Here is a 21,231-nt window from a genome sequence, read left to right as displayed (position 1 = left end):
CAATAAATAAGACATCATCATGATTAGAAACAGATAAAATATATGATGTTGAACATTAATGTAAAAGGTAGTATGGTATTTTAAGCTTTTAGGGCCAATTTGGTGGATAATTAACTTAAAAATACTTAAAATATCGACCTGGATATTTTGATATCCATCAATTTTGGCCTTAAAAGTCGGCTTGAGCTTATCACATTTTGTGCTGAACACGAAAAAGGTCTAAACAAACCAATATCAGTGTATGATTTCATAATTGAGCAAATCTAAGGCCAGAAATAGTGGATAAAAAAGCAAATTTAACCGTTTTTAAGCTAATTTCTTAGGCATTTATCCACCAAAAACGGCCCTAAATGGAGAATGTTTGGAACGTTTACTTGAAACTATAGCCCTTCTTTACGACCTCAGAACAATGATTTTCAGCTCTTTCGACCTTAAGATATAATTATTGGGCTTTGAAAGTGGATCACATACGTTATCAGTAAAGAAATCGTTATTTCAATCGCTGAGGTAGGTTATTCACATTTAATATCCACCAATTTTAACCTTAAAAGTCGTCTTGGACTGAGAATTCTTTTGAACTGACTCAGCAAAGGGGATCTTCTATCTAGAAACAGTTGTAGTTTCATGATAGAACACATCTTGGGCCAAAAAAAGTGGATAAAAAATCAAATTTTCCCGTTTGTGTGCTTTTATCCACCAAAAACGGCTCTAAAGGCTGAAAGGAGACATTTTGTTAAGTTCGTATGAAACTATATCCATTCATTACGGCCCTAGAGCAATAATTGTATACATTTTCAGCTTCTAGACGAAATAATTGGGGTCTAACAATGGATAACCTGCATTATTGACTCAGAAATTGACTTAAAATTAAATCAATCTTGAAGCTCCAATATATCCACCAAAAATGGCCTAAAAATTAAATCTTCTATGCTATCATAAACTTGAAACGATTTCCAACCTGATCCGTTCACTGAGTAAAGCTGGTGAACTTGTTGACCAATATAATTTTTTCAGTTGAAAATTTTCGGTATTGAATTTTATTTCATCGTTTTATTATCCACCATATCTAGCCTTAAAATTGAAATCTTTCTTTATTTTCGCCTTTTATCATAGAGGCATATCGATTTGCTACAATTCTATCTTTAAATAATCACCATAAATTAACCACACGTAAAGTTACAGGCCAATCAATGATATATCCACCAAACCCCTCTGAAAAGTATATCCACCATTATTAGCCCTGATTTAAATGCGTGTATCTCTGCTCATAGACATAGTAGACATTTTATTCTTTTTGTAAAAGTTGAACTATCGCAAATCCTATGCTGAAAAAAAGTTTAATCAAAATATTGAGTTTATCCACCAAATGAGAGCTTCTAGAAGTTGAAATTTTTCCCGTGACAGATTCGTTAACATAGTTTTTGAAAGTGCCCAATTTCAAATTTTTGCATGTGGAATCCCCTACTAACCTCCTCAATAATCTCATCACTGAGTTTATCAGCATAGTTGACTACGTCACTATTGGATATGACGTCACAACATGCGTCACCGTTACTGGATAACATCTCCAGAGAGTTGGTATCTAGATCCATGTAAAGCAGATCAGGTTCACTGTCACTGAGGGAGACACGTGGTCAGTGAGAGAGACAGACTTATCACGTGATCAGTTTATCACACGGCGAGAAACTGGTAAAGAATTGTAAATTTCAATGAAGATTTTATTTTGGATTCGTTTTTTATCTGACTCTGAGATTTTTAAAACTGTGAAAGAATTTAAATTTTTGTCATTTCCATACCGTTTTACAATTATTACCTAATATCTTCAGATTGTCTCAGTTTATATGTACGTGGGTATTATACACCGGACTATTTTACCAGGGACCGATATATCAAGTAATCAGACAAATTGATGAATAAAAAACACATTTACGTGTTCTGAAGTACTGTGTCAACTCCACACAAAGCTTAACTCGTGCCGAGATTTTACTGCAACACCTAAAATCGAAAAACAGGACGTCCCGAACAACTCTAAGAAACAGATTCTACAGTAAAAATAAAATCAGGACGTCAAGACTACAAGGAAAATAAGGATACCTAAGATCGTGACCAAAAGAGCGTTGTCTCCTTATTCTCCAGATCTCCGCAGGTACTACCGGCCTACACCGTGTTGCTTTGTACCTTTAAATATTGGAGGTTAGTGGCTGGACCTGCCAGGTACTACCGGCCTACACCGTGTTGCTTTGTACCTTTAAATATTGGAGGTTAGTGGCTGGAAGTGGCAGGTACTACCGGCCTACTGGCCTACACCGTGTTGCTTTGTACCTTTAAATATTGGAGGTTAGTGGCTGGACCTGCCAGGTACTACCGGCCTACACCGTGTTGCTTTGTACCTTTAAATATTGGAGGTTAGTGGCTGGAAGTGCCAGGTACTACCGGCCTACACCGTGTTGCTTTGTACCTTTAAATATTGGAGGTTAGTGGCTGGAAGTGCCAGGTACTACCGGCCTACACCGTGTTGCTTTGTACCTTTAAATATTGGAGGTTAGTGGCTGGAAGTGCCAGGTACTACCGGCCTACTGGCCTACACCGTGTTGCTTTGTACCTTTAAATATTGGAGGTTAGTGGCTGGAAGTGCCAGGTACTACTGGCCTACACCGTGTTGCTTTGTACCTTTAAATATTGGAGGTTAGTGGCTGGAAGTGCCAGGTACTACCGGCCTACACCGTGTTGCTTTGTACCTTTAAATATTGGAGGTTAGTGGCTGGAAGTGGCAGGTACTACCGGCCTACTGGCCTACACCGTGTTGCTTTGTACCTTTAAATATTGGAGGTTAGTGGCTGGAAGTGCCAGGTACTACTGGCCTACACCGTGTTGCTTTGTACCTTTAAATATTGGAGGTTAGTGGCTGGAAGTGCCAGGTACTACCGGCCTACACCGTGTTGCTTTGTACCTTTAAATATTGGAGGTTAATGGCTGGACGTGTCAGACAATTTATCTATTAACTTAAAAAGCATTATAAATTCTAGCTTGTTATTTCAGTAAAACCATGTTATACCGGGAATTTCGGGGGAAACGAATATGCACAGTATAGAAAAAACATTGGTATAAAAAAGAGGTTTTATTGTATACATTTTCTCCCGAGAAGCTGAAACGGGATGGATAAAAATTCAAAGGTGACTACCCTGGCGCCCCTTCCTCCCCCATCTATATTCTATATTACCTGTCTCCTCTTGAGAGGAGTTCAGGACTACAAGCAGGAGATCTGTTAGAACTAGATTTCCTCCTCTCGTGTATCTCCTGTCTCTTCTGTTGCTCAGAGGACTGGTCCGCGAAGAAGTCGTTTAGAACTGGGATAGTGGGTGGTTAGTGGTTAGTGGTTAGTGGTTAGTGGTTAGTGGTTAGTGGTTAGTGGTTAGTGGTTAGTGGTTAGTGGTTAGTGGTTAGTGGTTACTGTGGTGTTTTTAAATGAAGATTTAGGGTTTGTTTGGGGTAATTGTTGGCTGGTTAGGTTGTGGTGTTGTCAATTGAAGTTTGATCATTACATTCCGGATCAGTTGTGGTGTTGTCAAATGAAGTTTGATCATTACATTCCGGATCAGTGTAGGAATTTGAAATACGCAGTGACATGATGAAAGTAAACACAGAAATGAGTACAGAGGGTGCAATTTCCGGTGACCTCACAGAGTAACTGCATTTGTTAACAATGTAACAGTATAATAATATGAGTATTGTAATTGTAGGGCGTGAAATGGTGCACCTGGGAATGTGATATGATCTAGGAAGAAGGAATGTGACATAAAGACAAAACTTGGAATTTGAAATATGAAGATCCTTCAAAGTTGAAAATCAAATTTAAAAGAACAATTTATTTGTACACTGCACAGACAGGTCTGACGAAAAACGAACAACAGAAAAAACAAATTTACAAATTAACTTACGAACGCAAAAAGAAACAAGTTACAAACCAACTCACGAACGCAAAAACAAACCAACTTACGAACAGACACAAATATGTAAGACAGACACACAAACAATAATAAATAACAATTCTAACCTTGGGACACGAGTCCGTCAGCGAAAGAATCAAGGTCGTCACTTTGGGAGGTATTAGAATCATCCTCATTCGTTCTCATGTCCTCTGAATTAAGAAAATAATTTGAGTTATGTTTACCCTTTTGAATATGCTGAAAAGTCAGTTTATCACTTTTTAAATTATTAAATGTGTTCGTATTCGAATTTTTCATTTAGAATTGAGTAAATTAATGGCTGAGAGACGTGAAGTAAGTGATGAAAATCAATCAAAATAATGAGTTATTTAACGAAAACTAGTGCCAAACTTTCAAAACATAAGCGATCATCTTAGAAAATACCGCTTGGAAAATGGAGAACACTATCGAGAATTTTCGTTTTTACTGCATGCTGTAAACTTTAACCAAACCTTCAGACATGTGTAATTTTAAGCGGCAAACAAGTGATATACGGCAACAAAACATTTTGCTACATTTCGCATGGCGACATTCGCAATAAAACGTGTGCATTTTTCACTTCATTTCTCTTCAGACACAGAATTTTTAACTCTTTAACAACTTACTCTATAAGACTTAATTGTTTAATTAGATGCCAGAATCGAGTCTAGAATTTTAAAAATGCCGCCGAAGCAAGATGCTGTTTTGATCATTTAACGAGAGAACGTAACAGAATGCTTGCCAAATTCACGATCAAACCATCACAACTATACACTGCAAAGACAAAGTTGCAACTCGTAGACGGTAGCAAAGTGTATTAGATTAAATAATATACAATTTGCCACGTGTTTATGGAATAACTACAAGGTCTAGATCACGTGATCAAATACAATGAAACTAACTAGTGGTATTTTATAACATCATAACAAAGCTACAGAATTATTAGAAGTTTTGAACTCTAAACATCAAAACAAAGCTACTTTTAATACACGTGGGCAGTCCTAAAAGTCACGTGGGCAGTCCTAAAATCACGTGGGCAGTCCTAAAAGTCACGTGGGCAGTCCTAAAAGTCAGGTGTGCGTACTATTCAGTGCATAGTACTCGTTTTCTGCAAGACACGGATATATATTTTAATTGGCGCACACGCTGGTAGAAGGTTCTAGTTTAAATCTAGAGGGTAATATTAATTACATAATTAGAATATTTTGTTGGATGATTGCCAGCAACTGAGCAGCTCATAATTATTTCTCTTTGCACGACAATTATATGGTGAACAAGAATTCATTTTTTAAAGCTCGTTTTTAGGCAAAAGGACACGATGAATCGTCAAGATTTGCTGGACTCTTTAAAAAAATCTCGTATCCCTTCTCAGAATTGAAGAAGATTTTAAATCACAGCTGACTTTTAACTATACAACCATCAATTAACTAATTAATCGTGATCCAAGATCACTTAAATCTACTATTAACCTGTCTCTTCGGTAGTTTCCTCGTTCCTAAAATTCGTTGATACCAGGTTATTGAGATACGTATCCTCCTCGAATTCCTAAAAGAAAACAGTGTTAAAATAGTTCTCAAATTTCACCTCGAGCTTAGTAAAGAAATGGGTATAATGGGAGTAATTATCGGTAATTTCTCTGTTTTTACAGGAAATACGGGAAATTCCTGGGCTTATTCACTAAAAAACAGACGTCTGTGTTGTTCTCTAATGACTTAAATAGAACTGTATTTTTACCGTACCACACCCACAGGGAATAAAATACACGCCATTACTGAGTAATGAGTATTTCTAGCTTTATTCTTAAACAACATCATTTCTAAGTAACTGTATTTCTAAGTAACAGCATTTTTAACACAGTCTTCTCAGACAGTTGCTATATTTATACAGCTGCGTTATTCTAAAAACAGTATTTTGAAAAAGCCCCCACCAGCTCGATACACCCCAGACTAAAACATTAAGAATATTAGAACACTAGTGTAATTCCTACCAACACCCCATCACTACACAATATTATAGGGTGTTTCACAAAAAAATGTGACTATTTTAAAAATAGAGAACAGATTATTTGACCCTGTTTACGTGTATAGCATTCTTAACAACAAGATACAGGAATGTTACGAGATCATATCTGAGATCGGTATTTCGTGACGAAGTGTAGCGGTATTTACAAATATTGTGGGGCCTGTTGAGATATCCCAAATCTAATTATTTCGACCGGGATCTGATTATAGACTGTACACCCTATATGCATCATCATGTTGCAAATCTCTCATCAAGATCTCGGTCAGATGACCCAATCAACTGTTCTCGACTATGTCACGTGACCTAATTCTGACATTCAATCCCTTTCAAGACAATTTCTTATTTTTCTGAATAGACTCAGCGATCATAATGTTGTAATTTATAAGTGATAATTGTTATTTACCTTCGTAACAACACTGTCGTCACTGAGTCAATTTAGAAACTAAACAAATGGTTACCTTCAGACTCCATATCTATACACACGGATAATGATAATGGAATTATATTGTGTACTTTCACAAGAAATACAAGTGGTATTATGTGTTCATGTAAAATATGTATGTTCAGAATATAATACTGATGAATAAAAAGGGGTAGGGCGTGAAAGATGAGTCCTACTAGATCCTGGAGAGAAATAATTAGATTTGCGATATCTAAACAGGTCCTATAATTTTTGTACACAGTATCTAGGTATTTACAATATATATCTGTACACAGTGATGCTGACATTAAATCCACTGATTGGCAAATAAAATAGATCTGCATACATGTGGGAACTGGGGAGGTAAACCATATTTGTTTTGATTTTTAGTAATTTGTTTTAGGAAAAGATTAGACGTTAAAAAAATTATCCCCTGTTTAGATCTTTTATCTAGTTGTAATAAGTAACTGCGTGTTGCACATTAACTAACCAAATCAAACATCATGATGAGAGTCTAGTAGTCCGGTGGTGCGGAACACGGTGGTCATGGTACAGAACACGGTAGCATTGTAGAGTTTTAGGGTCACTAATTAGCCAATTAGTTATCAATTAATTAATATAATTAGCCGATTAGTAATCAATGTGTTATAAGTTAATCTATGACAACAGTGATAGAGAAAAACAATCATAAAAATAACTATAAAATAATTATAAAAATAACTATGAGATAATTACAAAAACGTATGGTTAAGTAACAAGACTCGATCGGAATGTTATTAGCATAGTTCACCATTTTGTGTGCCGAAGGCATGTGAAATATTTAACCATGCTATCTATTTCACAATATCAATAGCACAGACAACATAGCGAAGTAGATGTTTTTGTTCAATATTTGAAATAAAATATAGGTACTATTAATGGCCATCCTCGTGAGGCTATAATAATGATAAACATTTCATGATACATTCAACGAATAACAACAACAGAAAACAAAGCTTTAATTACGCAAACAAAGGTAGCAATTCCTTAGTATAACTTAATTATTAATTAATGGTTCATAACTTTACGTCCAAATTAAGACAATAATAAAATAACGGCTACAAAACCTAACAAATTAACGTATACATCGGAACGGTTTCAAACATCTGTAAATTAATTAATGAACAAGGAACCAGCTATATTTCCGTTCCAATGATTCGTGAACATCCTTTAAATCGAAGAGAGAGAGAATGAGCGAGCACCTAAGCTCTCAGATCTACCATAATCTCTCAATTAATATAGAGGCGCAGGCGCGACTCCGTAACGGTTAAAAAATATATTATATTATATACTCACTTATACTTACTTCATGTTTTCAATATTAAATCATATTATATACAGAATATATATAATTCTGATAGCTGTGCCAACGGTTTGCTCTCTGCTGTTTAAGCAAATTGGATTTTAGTAAATATTATTAGTAAGTAAGCCAGCTATCAACCGAATGGAAACCAGTAAACTACCAATAAATGGTTTTGCTAAACGGCCAACGGGTGATCGACCTCGTTTCGAGAAAAATTACCTTAAATGGCAACGAATTGAAGTTTTTAAGATAAAATTGTAATAAAAACGAGGTTGAACTATAAAACGGCCCACGCTAGGTCGCTATATTAGTACATATAGCTCGTTGGCTGAAATAAAATTATTAACAAATAAAACCTCAAGCTCCAGCTACCTCGACGAAATATGCACAAAGAATGGCGGTCTTAACTCGGCAACATACCTGGCTATATGTCTGAACATAAATGGCGTAATTGCTGACCGTGTCACTGTGGTGGGGAGGCGGGAGGTGGAGCACACTGCTTTCTTACAACTACCAGGTAGTGTGTGTGCTACCATGACAACAGTGTGTGTGCTTCCATGACAACAGTGTGTGCTACCATGTCAACAGTGTGTTCTGCCATGACAACAGTGTGTGCTACCATGTCAACAGAGTTGAGTAGTGATGTAGTGTGTGTGCTACCATGAAAACAGTGTGTGCTACCATGTCAACAGACTACAGAGTGGCAGTGAGTGTGCTACCATGACTACAGAGTGGTAGTGAGTGTGCTACCATGACAACAGAGTGGCAGTGAGTGTGCTACCATGACAACAGATTGGTAGTGAGTGTGCTACCATGACAACAGAGTAGCAGTGAGTGTGCTACCATGACAACAGAGTGGTAGTGAGTGTGCTACCATGACAACAGAGTGGCAGTGAGTGTGCTACCATGACAACAGAGTGGCAGTGAGTGTGCTACCATGAAAACAGAGTGGCAGTGAGTGTGCTACCACGACAACAGAGTGGTAGTGAGTGTGCTACCATGACAACAGAGTGGCAGTGAGTGTGCTACCATGACAACAGAGTGGCAGTGAGTGTGCTACCATGACAACAGAGTGGCAGTGAGTGTGCTACCATGAAAACAGAGTGGCAGTGAGTGTGCTACCACGACAACAGAGTGGTAGTGAGTGTGCTACCATGACAACAGAGTGGCAGTGAGTGTGCTACCATGACAACAGAGTGGCAGTGAGTGTGCTACCATGAAAACAGAGTGGCAGTGAGTGTGCTACCACGACAACAGAGTGGTAGTGAGTGTGCTACCATGACAACAGAGTGGCAGTGAGTGTGCTACCATGACAACAGAGTGGCAGTGAGTGTGCTACCATGACAACAGAATGGTAGTGAGTGTGCTACCATGACAACAGAGTAGCAGTGAGTGTGCTACCATGACAACAGAGTGGCAGTGAGTGTGCTACCATGACAACAGAATGGTAGTGAGTGTGCTACCATGACAACAGAGTAGCAGTGAGTGTGCTACCATGACAACAGAGTGGTAGTGAGTGTGCTACCATGACAACAGAGTGGCAGTGAGTGTGCTACCATGACAACAGAGTGGCAGTGAGTGTGCTACCATGACAACAGAGTGGTAGTGAGTGTGCTACCATGACAACAGAGTGGTAGTGAGTGTGCTACCATGACAACAGAGTGGCAGTGAGTGTGCTACCATGACAACAGAGTAGCAGTGAGTGTGCTACCATGACAACAGAGTGGTAGTGAGTGTGCTACCATGACAACAGAGTGGCAGTGAGTGTGCTACCATGACAACAGAGTGGCAGTGAGTGTGCTACCATGACAACAGAGTGGTAGTGAGTGTGCTACCATGACAACAGAGTGGCAGTGAGTGTGCTACCATGACAACAGAGTGGCAGTGAGTGTGCTACCATAACAACAGACTGGTAGTGAGTACATGCTATCGCATATCATGGCAACAGAGTGGCAGTGAGTGTACTACCATGACAACAGAGTGGCAGTGAGTGTGCTACCATGACAACAGAGTAGCAGTGAGTGTGCTACCATGTCAACAGAGTGGTAGTGAGTGTGCTACCATGACAACAGAGTGGCAGTGAGTGTGCTACCATGTCAACAGAGTGGTAGTGAGTGTACTACCATGACAACAGAGTCTGCTACCATGACAACAGAGTGGTAGTGTGTGTGCTACCATGACAACAGAGTGGTAGTGAGTGTGCTACCATGACAACAGAGTGGCAGTGAGTGTGCTACCATGACAACAGAGTGGTAGTGAGTGTGCTACCATGACAACAGAGTGGTAGTGAGTGTGCTACCATCTCAACAGAGTGGTAGTGAGTGTGCTACCATGACAACAGAGTGGCAGTGAGTGTGCTACCATGTCAACAGAGTGGTAGTGAGTGTGCTACCATGTCAACAGAGTGGTAGTGAGTGTGCTACCATGTCAACAGAGTGGTAGTGAGTGTGCTACCATGTCAACAGAGTGGTAGTGAGTGTGCTACCATGTCAACAGAGTGGCAGTGAGACTGTGAGTGTGCTACCATGACAACAGAGTGGTAGTGAGACTGTGAGTGTGCTACCATGTCAACAGAATGGTAGTGAGTGTGCTACCATGTCAACAGAGTGGTAGTGAGTGTGCTACCATGACAACAGAGTCTGCTACCATGACAACAGAGTGGTAGTGAGTGTGCTACCATGTCAACAGAGTGGTAGTGAGTGTGCTACCATGTCAACAGAGTGGCAGTGAGACTGTGAGTGTGCTACCATGACAACAGAGTGGTAGTGAGTGTGCTACCATGTCAACAGAGTGGCAGTGAGACTGTGAGTGTGCTACCATGACAACAGAGTGGTAGTGAGTGTGCTACCATGTCAACAGAGTGGTAGTGAGTGTGCTACCATGACAACAGAGTGGTAGTGAGTGTGCTACCATGACTACAGAATGGTAGTGGGTGTGTTACCATGTCAACAGAGTGGTAGTGAGTGTGCTACCATGACAACAGAGTGGTAGTGAGTGTGCTACCATGTCAACAGAGTGGCATGGCAGTGAGTGTGCTACCATGACAACAGAGTGATAGTGAGTGTGCTACCATGACAACAGAGTGGCAGTGAGTGTGCTACCATGACAGCAGAGTGGTAGTGAGACTGTGAGTGTGCTACCATGTCAACAGAGTGGTAGTGAGTGTGCTACCATGACAACAGAGTGGTAGTGAGTGTGCTACCATGACAACAGAGTGGCAGTGAGTGTGCTACCATGACAACAGAGTGGTAGTGAGTGTGCTACCATGACAACAGAGTGGCAGTGAGTGTGCTACCATGACAACAGAGTGGCAGTGAGTGTGCTACCATGACAACAGGGTGGTAGTGAGTGTGCTACCATGACTACAGAATGGTAGTGAGTGTGCTACCATGACAACAGAGTGGTAGTGAGTGTGCTACCATGACTACAGAATGGTAGTGGGTGTGTTACCATGTCAACAGAGTGGTAGTGAGTGTGCTACCATGACAACAGAGTGGTAGTGAGTGTGCTACCATGTCAATAGAGTGGCAGTGAGTGTGCTACCATGACAACAGAGTGATAGTGAGTGTGCTACCATGACAACAGAGTGGCAGTGAGTGTGCTACCATGACAACAGAGTGGTAGTGAGACTGTGAGTGTGCTACCATGTCAACAGAGTGGTAGTGAGTGTGCTACCATGACAACAGAGTGGTAGTGAGTGTGCTACCATGACAACAGAGTGGCAGTGAGTGTGCTACCATGACAACAGAGTGGTAGTGAGTGTGCTACCATGACAACAGAGTGGCAGTGAGTGTGCTACCATGACAACAGAGTGGCAGTGAGTGTACTACCATGACAACAGGGTGGTAGTGAGTGTGCTACCATAACAACAGAGTGGTAGTGAGTGTGCTACCATGACAACAGAGTGGCAGTGAGTGTGCTACCATGTCAACAGAATGGTAGTGAGTGTGCTACCATGACAACAGAATGGTAGTGAGTGTGCTATCATGACAACAGAGTGGCAGTGAGTGTGCTACCATGACTACAGAGTGGTAGTGAGTGTGCTACCATGTCAACAGAATGGTAGTGGGTGTGCTACCATGACAACAGAGTGGCAGTGAGTGTGCTACCATGTCAACAGAGTGGTAGTGAGTGTGCTACCATGTCAACAGAGTGGTAGTGAGTGTGCTACCATGTCAACAGAGTGGTAGTGAGTGTGCTACCATGTCAACAGAGTGGTAGTGAGTGTGCTACCATGTCAACAGAGTGGCAGTGAGACTGTGAGTGTGCTACCATGACAACAGAGTGGTAGTGAGACTGTGAGTGTGCTACCATGTCAACAGAATGGTAGTGAGTGTGCTACCATGTCAACAGAGTGGTAGTGAGTGTGCTACCATGACAACAGAGTCTGCTACCATGACAACAGAGTGGTAGTGAGTGTGCTACCATGTCAACAGAGTGGTAGTGAGTGTGCTACCATGTCAACAGAGTGGCAGTGAGACTGTGAGTGTGCTACCATGACAACAGAGTGGTAGTGAGTGTGCTACCATGTCAACAGAGTGGCAGTGAGACTGTGAGTGTGCTACCATGACAACAGAGTGGTAGTGAGTGTGCTACCATGTCAACAGAGTGGTAGTGAGTGTGCTACCATGACAACAGAGTGGTAGTGAGTGTGCTACCATGACTACAGAATGGTAGTGGGTGTGTTACCATGTCAACAGAGTGGTAGTGAGTGTGCTACCATGACAACAGAGTGGTAGTGAGTGTGCTACCATGTCAACAGAGTGGCAGTGAGTGTGCTACCATGACAACAGAGTGATAGTGAGTGTGCTACCATGACAACAGAGTGGCAGTGAGTGTGCTACCATGACAGCAGAGTGGTAGTGAGACTGTGAGTGTGCTACCATGTCAACAGAGTGGTAGTGAGTGTGCTACCATGACAACAGAGTGGTAGTGAGTGTGCTACCATGACAACAGAGTGGCAGTGAGTGTGCTACCATGACAACAGAGTGGTAGTGAGTGTGCTACCATGACAACAGAGTGGCAGTGAGTGTGCTACCATGACAACAGAGTGGCAGTGAGTGTGCTACCATGACAACAGGGTGGTAGTGAGTGTGCTACCATGACTACAGAATGGTAGTGAGTGTGCTACCATGACAACAGAGTGGTAGTGAGTGTGCTACCATGACTACAGAATGGTAGTGGGTGTGTTACCATGTCAACAGAGTGGTAGTGAGTGTGCTACCATGACAACAGAGTGGTAGTGAGTGTGCTACCATGTCAATAGAGTGGCAGTGAGTGTGCTACCATGACAACAGAGTGATAGTGAGTGTGCTACCATGACAACAGAGTGGCAGTGAGTGTGCTACCATGACAACAGAGTGGTAGTGAGACTGTGAGTGTGCTACCATGTCAACAGAGTGGTAGTGAGTGTGCTACCATGACAACAGAGTGGTAGTGAGTGTGCTACCATGACAACAGAGTGGCAGTGAGTGTGCTACCATGACAACAGAGTGGTAGTGAGTGTGCTACCATGACAACAGAGTGGCAGTGAGTGTGCTACCATGACAACAGAGTGGCAGTGAGTGTACTACCATGACAACAGGGTGGTAGTGAGTGTGCTACCATAACAACAGAGTGGTAGTGAGTGTGCTACCATGACAACAGAGTGGCAGTGAGTGTGCTACCATGTCAACAGAATGGTAGTGAGTGTGCTACCATGACAACAGAATGGTAGTGAGTGTGCTATCATACAGAGTGGCAGTGAGTGTGCTACCATGACTACAGAGTGGTAGTGAGTGTGCTACCATGTCAACAGAATGGTAGTGGGTGTGCTACCATGACAACAGAGTGGTAGTGAGTGTGCTACCATGTCAACAGAGTGGTAGTGAGTGTGCTACCATGTCAACAGAATGGTAGTGAGTGTGCTACCATGACAACAGAATGGTAGTGAGTGTGCTATCATGACAACAGTGTGGCAGTGAGTGTGCTACCATGACAACAGAGTAGCAGTGAGTGTGCTACCATGACAACAGAGTGGTAGTGAGTGTGCTACCATGACAACAGAGTGGTAGTGAGTGTGCTACCATGACAACAGAGTGGTAGTGAGTGTGCTACCATGACAACAGAGTGGCAGTGAGTGTGCTACCATGTCAACAGAGTGGCAGTGAGTGTGCTATGACTCACTAGTCACTACTGCAGTGTAAGTATGAATTGAAAACCACAGATTATAGATCTAAATGACTAAATCCACCGAGAAAAGCTTCAAAATCGATCAATAAAGCAATAACGTAATATTGAAAAATGACGAATACTACATTTCATCTAGGCGAGCAAAAGAATAAAATAGACTACAATATGCCAATCCTATCATATAATATGTATTATGTATATGCTATATAATATATATATTACTACAAAACCGGGGTACAGAAAGGAAGCTGTAATTTCAATTTTTATCGCATCAAGAAATGACCATCCCAATCGAAATTAAAGTAAAATAAATAACATTTATGACACGCGTCAACATTTGACAAAATATAACCAAGGAAGATGTAATTTAAGTCATTCAAGCGAGACTCAGTTTCTCTATAATAGAGATATAATAAAAATTTTACATAACAATATATTAACCCAACTGAAAATCTGATTCTCTTGACAAATTTAAAGTGAGGTAAACGACAAATATCACGATTTAACCGTAAGACAATTAAATGGAGTTGATGTGCATTTAAACCACGACACTAAATTCTACGACATTCCGGCCATTCCAGTCATTATTTCAGCTTCATTACAATATGTTTGACCACTTAATTAAGTAACTTTAAAGTAAGAACTGGAACAAGTTTTTAAGCTTTAAGGTAAACAAAATTCTGTTTAGTAAGTTTAAATATCTCGTTTAGTATGGAACGTTCCATTAAGTGTAATGCTCCTTGCTGTGTAATATGCAAATACCATCATACTGTCATGTGTACTTTTGGAGTTCGTTGTTAGCGATTGCGTTATTTTTCACAGAATGACCCGTGTAGTTTTAACTTTTACCCATATTAGTCCTTATCGTCAGCAGTTGAAGATTGTTGCTGATGAAGTACTAGAATGGTCGTCCAAGATGAATTTTAAGGGAAAATTCTGGGTATATTAAGTTAGTATAACTAATGTATAATGTGGAAACTAAAACATTGATAACTAAAACCAACTAAAACCAACTAAAATCAACTAAACCCTTGCGATCTAAAACCAACTAAGTAAACTAAAACCAACTAAATTCTTGCAAACTTAAACCAACTAAAGCATTGCAAACTAAAACCACCAACTAAAGCATTTGTGTCTTGGTAAATTGGACGGAGAGTAGTGGTGGGTCTTGACAGCCACTTAGACCTTCAGTCCTTTATTTGGTAACACGGTTATTTTGACGACTTAACTAAGATTAAATTAGACTGGTGGCCACCCATTAACCTAGACTTGCGCAAATAGGGGACCGGAGGGGGCGGAGTTAAATAGGGGGTTAACTAGGGGGGAGCCGGGAGGGGGCGGGGTTAAACGTAATGAGGGGATACGTTTAGGGGGGTCTGATCTTATAGCGAGATCATGTCTGGTAAATATAAATTATCCCATTAAACAACCCCCCCCCCCCCCCCCCCCTTCAAGCCTACCTACCTCTCGCCCCTCACCCTCAAATAAAATTGTTGACAATAAAGTTGATAAGAGGCATTATATAATTAAGCTAACTAACCTCCGGGCTGATGTAGGAGGAAGTAGATACGTCTACAAACACACTTCCTAGCACTGTGTCAACAACCTGTTGAAGTTGAAATTGGGAGTGTCAACAGTTTCAACTTTCTTATTATTTGACTTGGTGGTGGTTCGTAGACTTGGTGGTTCGTAGCATAATATACATTATACACTATACCTTATACACTATACACTATACACTATACCTTAGCATAATATACATTATACACTATACCTTATACACTATACCTTAGCATAATATACACTATACCTTAGCATAATATACCTTAGCATAATATACATTATACACTATACACTATACACTATACACTATACATTATACACTATACACTATACACTATACACTATACACTATACACTATACACTATACACTTTACCTTAGCATAATATGCATTAGTAGAACACAATATTATCTAATATACATAATTACCCAGTGGAAATCGTGTACTTACATTTTCAACAAACTCATTAAAATCGCTAATTTCCCCACTAGACGACCTTGTTGATAACCTCATTAGAGGCTCCGTGTGAATTGCCTTGCTTCTTAGCCGGGGACTTGCTGAAGATAACACAATGTCAGACAAGGAAAACAGACTAAATAAATAAATCATTAGATAAAATCAAGTTTTTATCGTAAGCTCAATTGTTATCGTTAATATAAATAATTAATAATACATGGGAAACTGATAAAACGGACTGATGACTGATGTTATGTAGGGCATCATGATCTAGCGTATGGTTATATATAAGCTAGTGTTGAGCAATACCGAGCAGAAAAGGGATGGGTCAGATTAAACTTCTCAGCGGAAAATTGAGAGATTCTTAGTTGAACATGTTAATATTATAAATATAAACAAAATATATGTATAATATTCATTTAGGACCACCCTCATAGATATCACCAACAACAATTTCCATGACAGAATTAAATAATATGTTCATGTTAATTTACCGGGTGAAACTGGAGATAAACGTCCAGCAGCGAATCTGTCAGTAGGTATGTTGTGGTTGCATGCGGAGGGGCTGTCATCCACTTCAATCCTCAGCACAGGCGCGCTGGAATCAGGACAGGGTATGTTTTGTGTACTCGTCACGTGGCACGGTATGTTTTGTGGAGGGTTACTTCCTGAAGAGGAGGTGGAAGATGGGATTGTGTTTTTTAAGCTGTCATTTGAGTTTGTTGAGAAGGTCGTACCGGGGGAGCTGTGGTGTCTTGCTAAGTACTGAAATAATGGGAAGTTTGGTCAGTTTTACAGCAGGTAGTTTCGAAAGAAATTGGTTTTTGTAACAGTCAGATACATTTAAGTGCCAGGATATAATGCTTTATGTTTCACCTGTTTAGGTAGACATGGTTTTGGGAAAAGCTGAGGTTTGTACTTTTTGTTGCTTCCATCCGCACTATCAACACTGCAACTTCTTTTTGTTACTTTTGGTGATTCTGTTGGGACTGGGCTGTCTAAATTAGACTTCCAGAAGTTTCTAACTTTCTTTATATTCTGGGGAACACACATGCTTTGTATTTCCTGCATCTTTTCTTCCCTGAATCATGGTTACAGTATTTAGCCCTGTTAACATTTTGGTGTAAACTATTGTACATCATTACACCTTTAAATAATACTAATCTTAATTATAATTAAAATACTGACTTGAATAGAATTATCAAAATATTTTGGTAGAAAGAATTTAATCGTCAATTACCTGAGAGCATTGACTCTTGAACTGTGGCTTATTTGACCCATGACCCTCATCATACTTATTTTCTGTTGGGTCGGGTTGACGAGACATTCCTGGCTGGGTACCTCAGACCTGAACAGAGGATTTAATTAATTAATGGAGATTAAAATGTAAACTAATGAATTGAATTGTATTTTTGTATGATCGAGAATTTACAGTAAATCATCCTACTAAGTTCTTATCTTATTCTAACAACTAAGCAAAAAAGAATGCATTCATGTCTGAGTAAACTTTAAACACTGTATGATGGCTAATTGACAATAATTTATCAGAATTAAATAGATATTCCCATACAAATTAGACTTGCTAACCGTAAAGATGGCTCAGGGCAACTGTATCTTCTCTTAGAGCGCATACCTTCATGAAATGTTTCCACTGAGGATAAGTTAAATTGGATTCATTGATGATTCATTTAGACAGAAAATGTTTGAGTAAGCCTTTAGTGCAAAACTCAAAATAACTACATTCATGATTTTTGCATGCTTATATTATTTTTATACAGCTCAGGTAAATTAGAGAAAATCATCATCTTACTGTAACTACTACTAGTTTGAGGATCCATGCTACGCCGTCTTTTTCCAAGGGGCTCTTCTGATTTGGACATGGCGAATTTTCTGGGAAATAATTCAGTAAACAATGAAGAATCATGCAGATTTTAAATACTAATTGCAATCCTGTATAGTAAAAAAATTGAAAGATTGAAAACCGAAAAATAAAATCAAAATGCTTTTACTATTTGCTATATACATCAGGAGAAATATTCATATTGGCAGTAAAATACCGTTCAGTTAATGCAACGTAATTATAAAACCCCACAGATGATAATTGATATTGTATGTTAAATAATGGCGTTAGAAAAATATACTAAAATATTTCTCAGTATAGTATAACTTTCCTCTAAAACGTCTCTTATTTATGAACACATATTATAATATATAATATGTATAATATAATAGAAAGTCATTTTAAACACTTAAACAGATATACAGGGTGGGCCACAAGTCACTGGACATGCGTTGGCCTTAATAGCTCCGCCGTGTTTTATATTTGAGAGCTGTTGCTTTGCAGATAGCATACTCTACCTTCTAATTGGAGGATTCCGTCGTCAAAATTTAAAAATTCGAATATTTTAGACCACGCCCATTCAAAATTAAAACACCTATATTGTTCTCTCTGAACATGCTGGACGCCTGATTTTTTAGAGACGGTAGATTATCAAATATTGCAACTGATCTGAAAAAATGACGTCAAACGGATTAGAAACGACGAAGTTATCAAGCATTTTGTGTATCTCGTTAACAAAATTGACTGGGTGATTATGTGACACGACACATTAATTGGGCAGCCTTTACGATTCCCATCGGGGTGACCTTATCACGTGATCAGGTAAGCCAATCACCTGATCACACGTAATGAATAAACTCGTTATACTTCGTATCTTGGCCATCTGAGAAGCTACAACTCTAATTTTTTTTCAGGATAAAGGTAATTTGAATGGCCAAACACAATTCAATAAAATTTAGCTCGATCCGACTATCCAAACTATCAAATAAATGTAAAAATGAACCTTCATTTGAAACAAATGAACTCCAATATTTTTAGATTTGACAAATTCCTCGAACCAGTGGTGGAAGTAAGTCGTACCAGAAAGAATTATTTCGATTGGTCACTCAGTGACTGAGCTATTAAGGCCAACGTATGTCCAGTGACCTTTGGCCCACCCTGTATATAAAAATATTATCACAAATACCAATATATTAAAAATATACAAATACTTTAATAAAATTCTTGAAAACAGTGGTAGCCACGAATTCGGCCTTAAAGATAATATCGTTAAAGATTCTCTCTCTAACCTTGTCCACAACATTCCTTTAAGTGCATACTACATTGCACAACACCACTACGAAAAATTCCTTTTTAAGTTTATCAAGTGGTCCTTCTTTGTCCATTCTGAGGCATAGGTTGCTGGGGGACAAATAGGAGCGATACCTTAATCTTTGAAACCTGTGAACTTGCATAGATCTATACTCTAATGATGCTGAAAAGTGAAAATGCATTACTCTCTGCTGCATTTTACCTTCAGATCTGCAAGCTTTTTACCAAATACAACTTTCTCCAGTCATCCTCTTCAAAGCACTCAAAGCACTCACAATATGAGGGAAGAATTCGTGGTTACCTGCAAAACTGCCAAGGCATCCTGGCCAAAACTAAAATTCAATAATCAATCTCTATACTAGTGTGAGTTTGTCTGTGAGTCAACAGATTACCTTTAGCTGCAGCTGAGTAACTACATATATCACAATTGTGAGGTCTGTCTCCAGTATGAGTCGACATATGTACCTTCAAATTGATTGATTGGGTAGCTCTACAGTCACACAGACTACAGGGCCTGGGTAAGGTTTTTCTCCAGTGTGAGTCCTACGATTACTTTTAGTTTGAGCTGAGCACCTAAATTTACCACACTTGTGAGGTAATCTTTCTCCAGTATGAGTCGACATATGTACCTTCAAATTGATTGATCGGCTAGCTCTATAATCACACAAACTACAGGGGAAAGGTTTTTCTCCAGTGTGAGTTCGTTTGTGAGTCACCAGATTATATTTCTTTAGAGCTGAGTAACTACATTTATCACACTTGTGAGGTCTTTCTCCAGTATGAGTCAACATATGTCTCTTTAAATGACAATTTGCCCTAGCCCTATAATCACACAGACTACAGGGGAAAGGTTTTTCTCCAGTGTGAGTTCGTTTGTGAGTCCCAAGATTACTTTTATTTGGAGCTGAGTAACTACATTTATCACACTTGTGAGGTCTTTCTCCAGTATGAGTCAACATTATATGTCTCTTTAAATGGCTATTACTACTAGCCCTATAATCACACAAACTACAAGGGTAAGTATTCTTTAAATTGCGTCCAGACCCAGATGGAATAGTATTATCAATAGATTGAGAGTTAACCACATGGTTATGAGGGTTGGTCTTCTGTGACACCAGGGACAGGTTGACCATCACCATGGAATGAGCTGGAAAGATTGACTGATTTTTGACAAAGATCACAATATTGAAATGATTTACAGTCCACAGGTTCAGTTTTTATGACAGAACAACATGAATTCATATCTCCAAATTCCTTCACATCTTCTTTTGTAACAGGGCCAGTCTTGAAGGGCTCATTACTAAATTCAGGGCAGCCATCCTCCCATTTACATGTACAAGATGATGAGCTAGCAGCAAGTTGTTCAATCTCAGCCATCTCCATTTTTAGATTATCTCTGGTCAACTTTTTAAATTCTTGTTCTACCATTTCTGAAGTGAAAGCAACACTTGTATGTGTAGGGTGAGAATCCCTGCCACGTTTTTGGTCAGCTTCGCCGGGGCTCATGTCTTTCCTCGAGGGAGCATTAGTGTCTACAGAAAAACTGACAAATCCTAGCGAAGTCCAATCCGAACCACATCTTCCATCAGAGGTGGTGCAGGGTCAGCTGGTTACTGAACGGATTGGCCTGGAGAAAGGCATAGTCCTGTTATTCTCAAGTTAACCATAGAGGGGGTCAGGCGCTGTTCGCTCACGGCTGGTTCTTGGAGCCAACACCCTCAGCCCCACAGAAGTGGGAGCACTGTCTGTGGTGGCTCACCCAGATAACGGACGGTGTCTCTCCTTCTTTCTTCTTGGATTTGCATTGTTGCTGGTGAGTCAGCTGGCAACAGTGTACCATACTTCATAATCATGTTTTCTTCCCCACTTCTCCTACACCTCACTTTATTACTCACTCATTCACTCACATGCCGCCTTAGGGCCGCTACCAGTTAGAGGGGATCTAACAATCAGACAAACTGCCAGCCTTAGGGCCGCTACCAGTTAGAGGGGATCTAACAATCAGACAAACTGCCAGCTATTGGAGATATAGCACCTAGATTATTTCCAGCAAACGTAAAATTAGCAATAATTACGTGAACAAAGAAATTGCCAAATTGCGACAGCAAAAGGGTCTACTCAAAATGCAAATATCGGATGC

General features: G+C 39.7%; 2 protein-coding genes across 2 annotated transcripts in view; one reads left to right on the top strand and one right to left on the bottom strand.

The window, feature by feature from the left end:
• LOC134825301 (uncharacterized) overlaps positions 1 to 17,826 on the bottom strand; it is a 68,362-nt gene extending 50,536 nt beyond the window's left edge. Inside the window, exons 1-12 of the mRNA XM_063837463.1 lie at positions 17,751 to 17,826; positions 17,528 to 17,591; positions 17,181 to 17,288; positions 16,817 to 17,021; positions 16,435 to 16,705; positions 15,935 to 16,041; positions 15,462 to 15,527; positions 5,435 to 5,510; positions 4,055 to 4,138; positions 3,221 to 3,347; positions 2,095 to 2,178; positions 1,470 to 1,617 (exon numbers count right to left, since the gene is read on the bottom strand). Coding sequence (XP_063693533.1) covers positions 1,470 to 1,617; positions 2,095 to 2,178; positions 3,221 to 3,347; positions 4,055 to 4,138; positions 5,435 to 5,510; positions 15,462 to 15,527; positions 15,935 to 16,041; positions 16,435 to 16,705; positions 16,817 to 17,021; positions 17,181 to 17,288; positions 17,528 to 17,591; positions 17,751 to 17,820 — 1,410 coding nt within the window. The 5' untranslated portion in view covers positions 17,821 to 17,826. The remainder of the gene's footprint in view (positions 1 to 1,469; positions 1,618 to 2,094; positions 2,179 to 3,220; positions 3,348 to 4,054; positions 4,139 to 5,434; positions 5,511 to 15,461; positions 15,528 to 15,934; positions 16,042 to 16,434; positions 16,706 to 16,816; positions 17,022 to 17,180; positions 17,289 to 17,527; positions 17,592 to 17,750) is intronic.
• Positions 1 to 21,231, top strand: part of LOC134825302 (uncharacterized) — a 90,100-nt gene that overhangs the window by 33,986 nt on the left and 34,883 nt on the right. The gene's annotated exons all lie outside the window — the stretch shown is intronic.

Source organism: Bolinopsis microptera, chromosome 13 (genome assembly GCF_026151205.1).
Source record: "Bolinopsis microptera isolate Bmic1 chromosome 13, MBARI_Bmic_1.0, whole genome shotgun sequence".
In the NCBI taxonomy this organism is placed as follows: Eukaryota; Metazoa; Ctenophora; class Tentaculata; order Lobata; family Bolinopsidae; genus Bolinopsis; species Bolinopsis microptera.
Note: the sequence above shows the minus strand (reverse complement) of the source record. Positions and strands in the feature narration are given on the sequence as shown.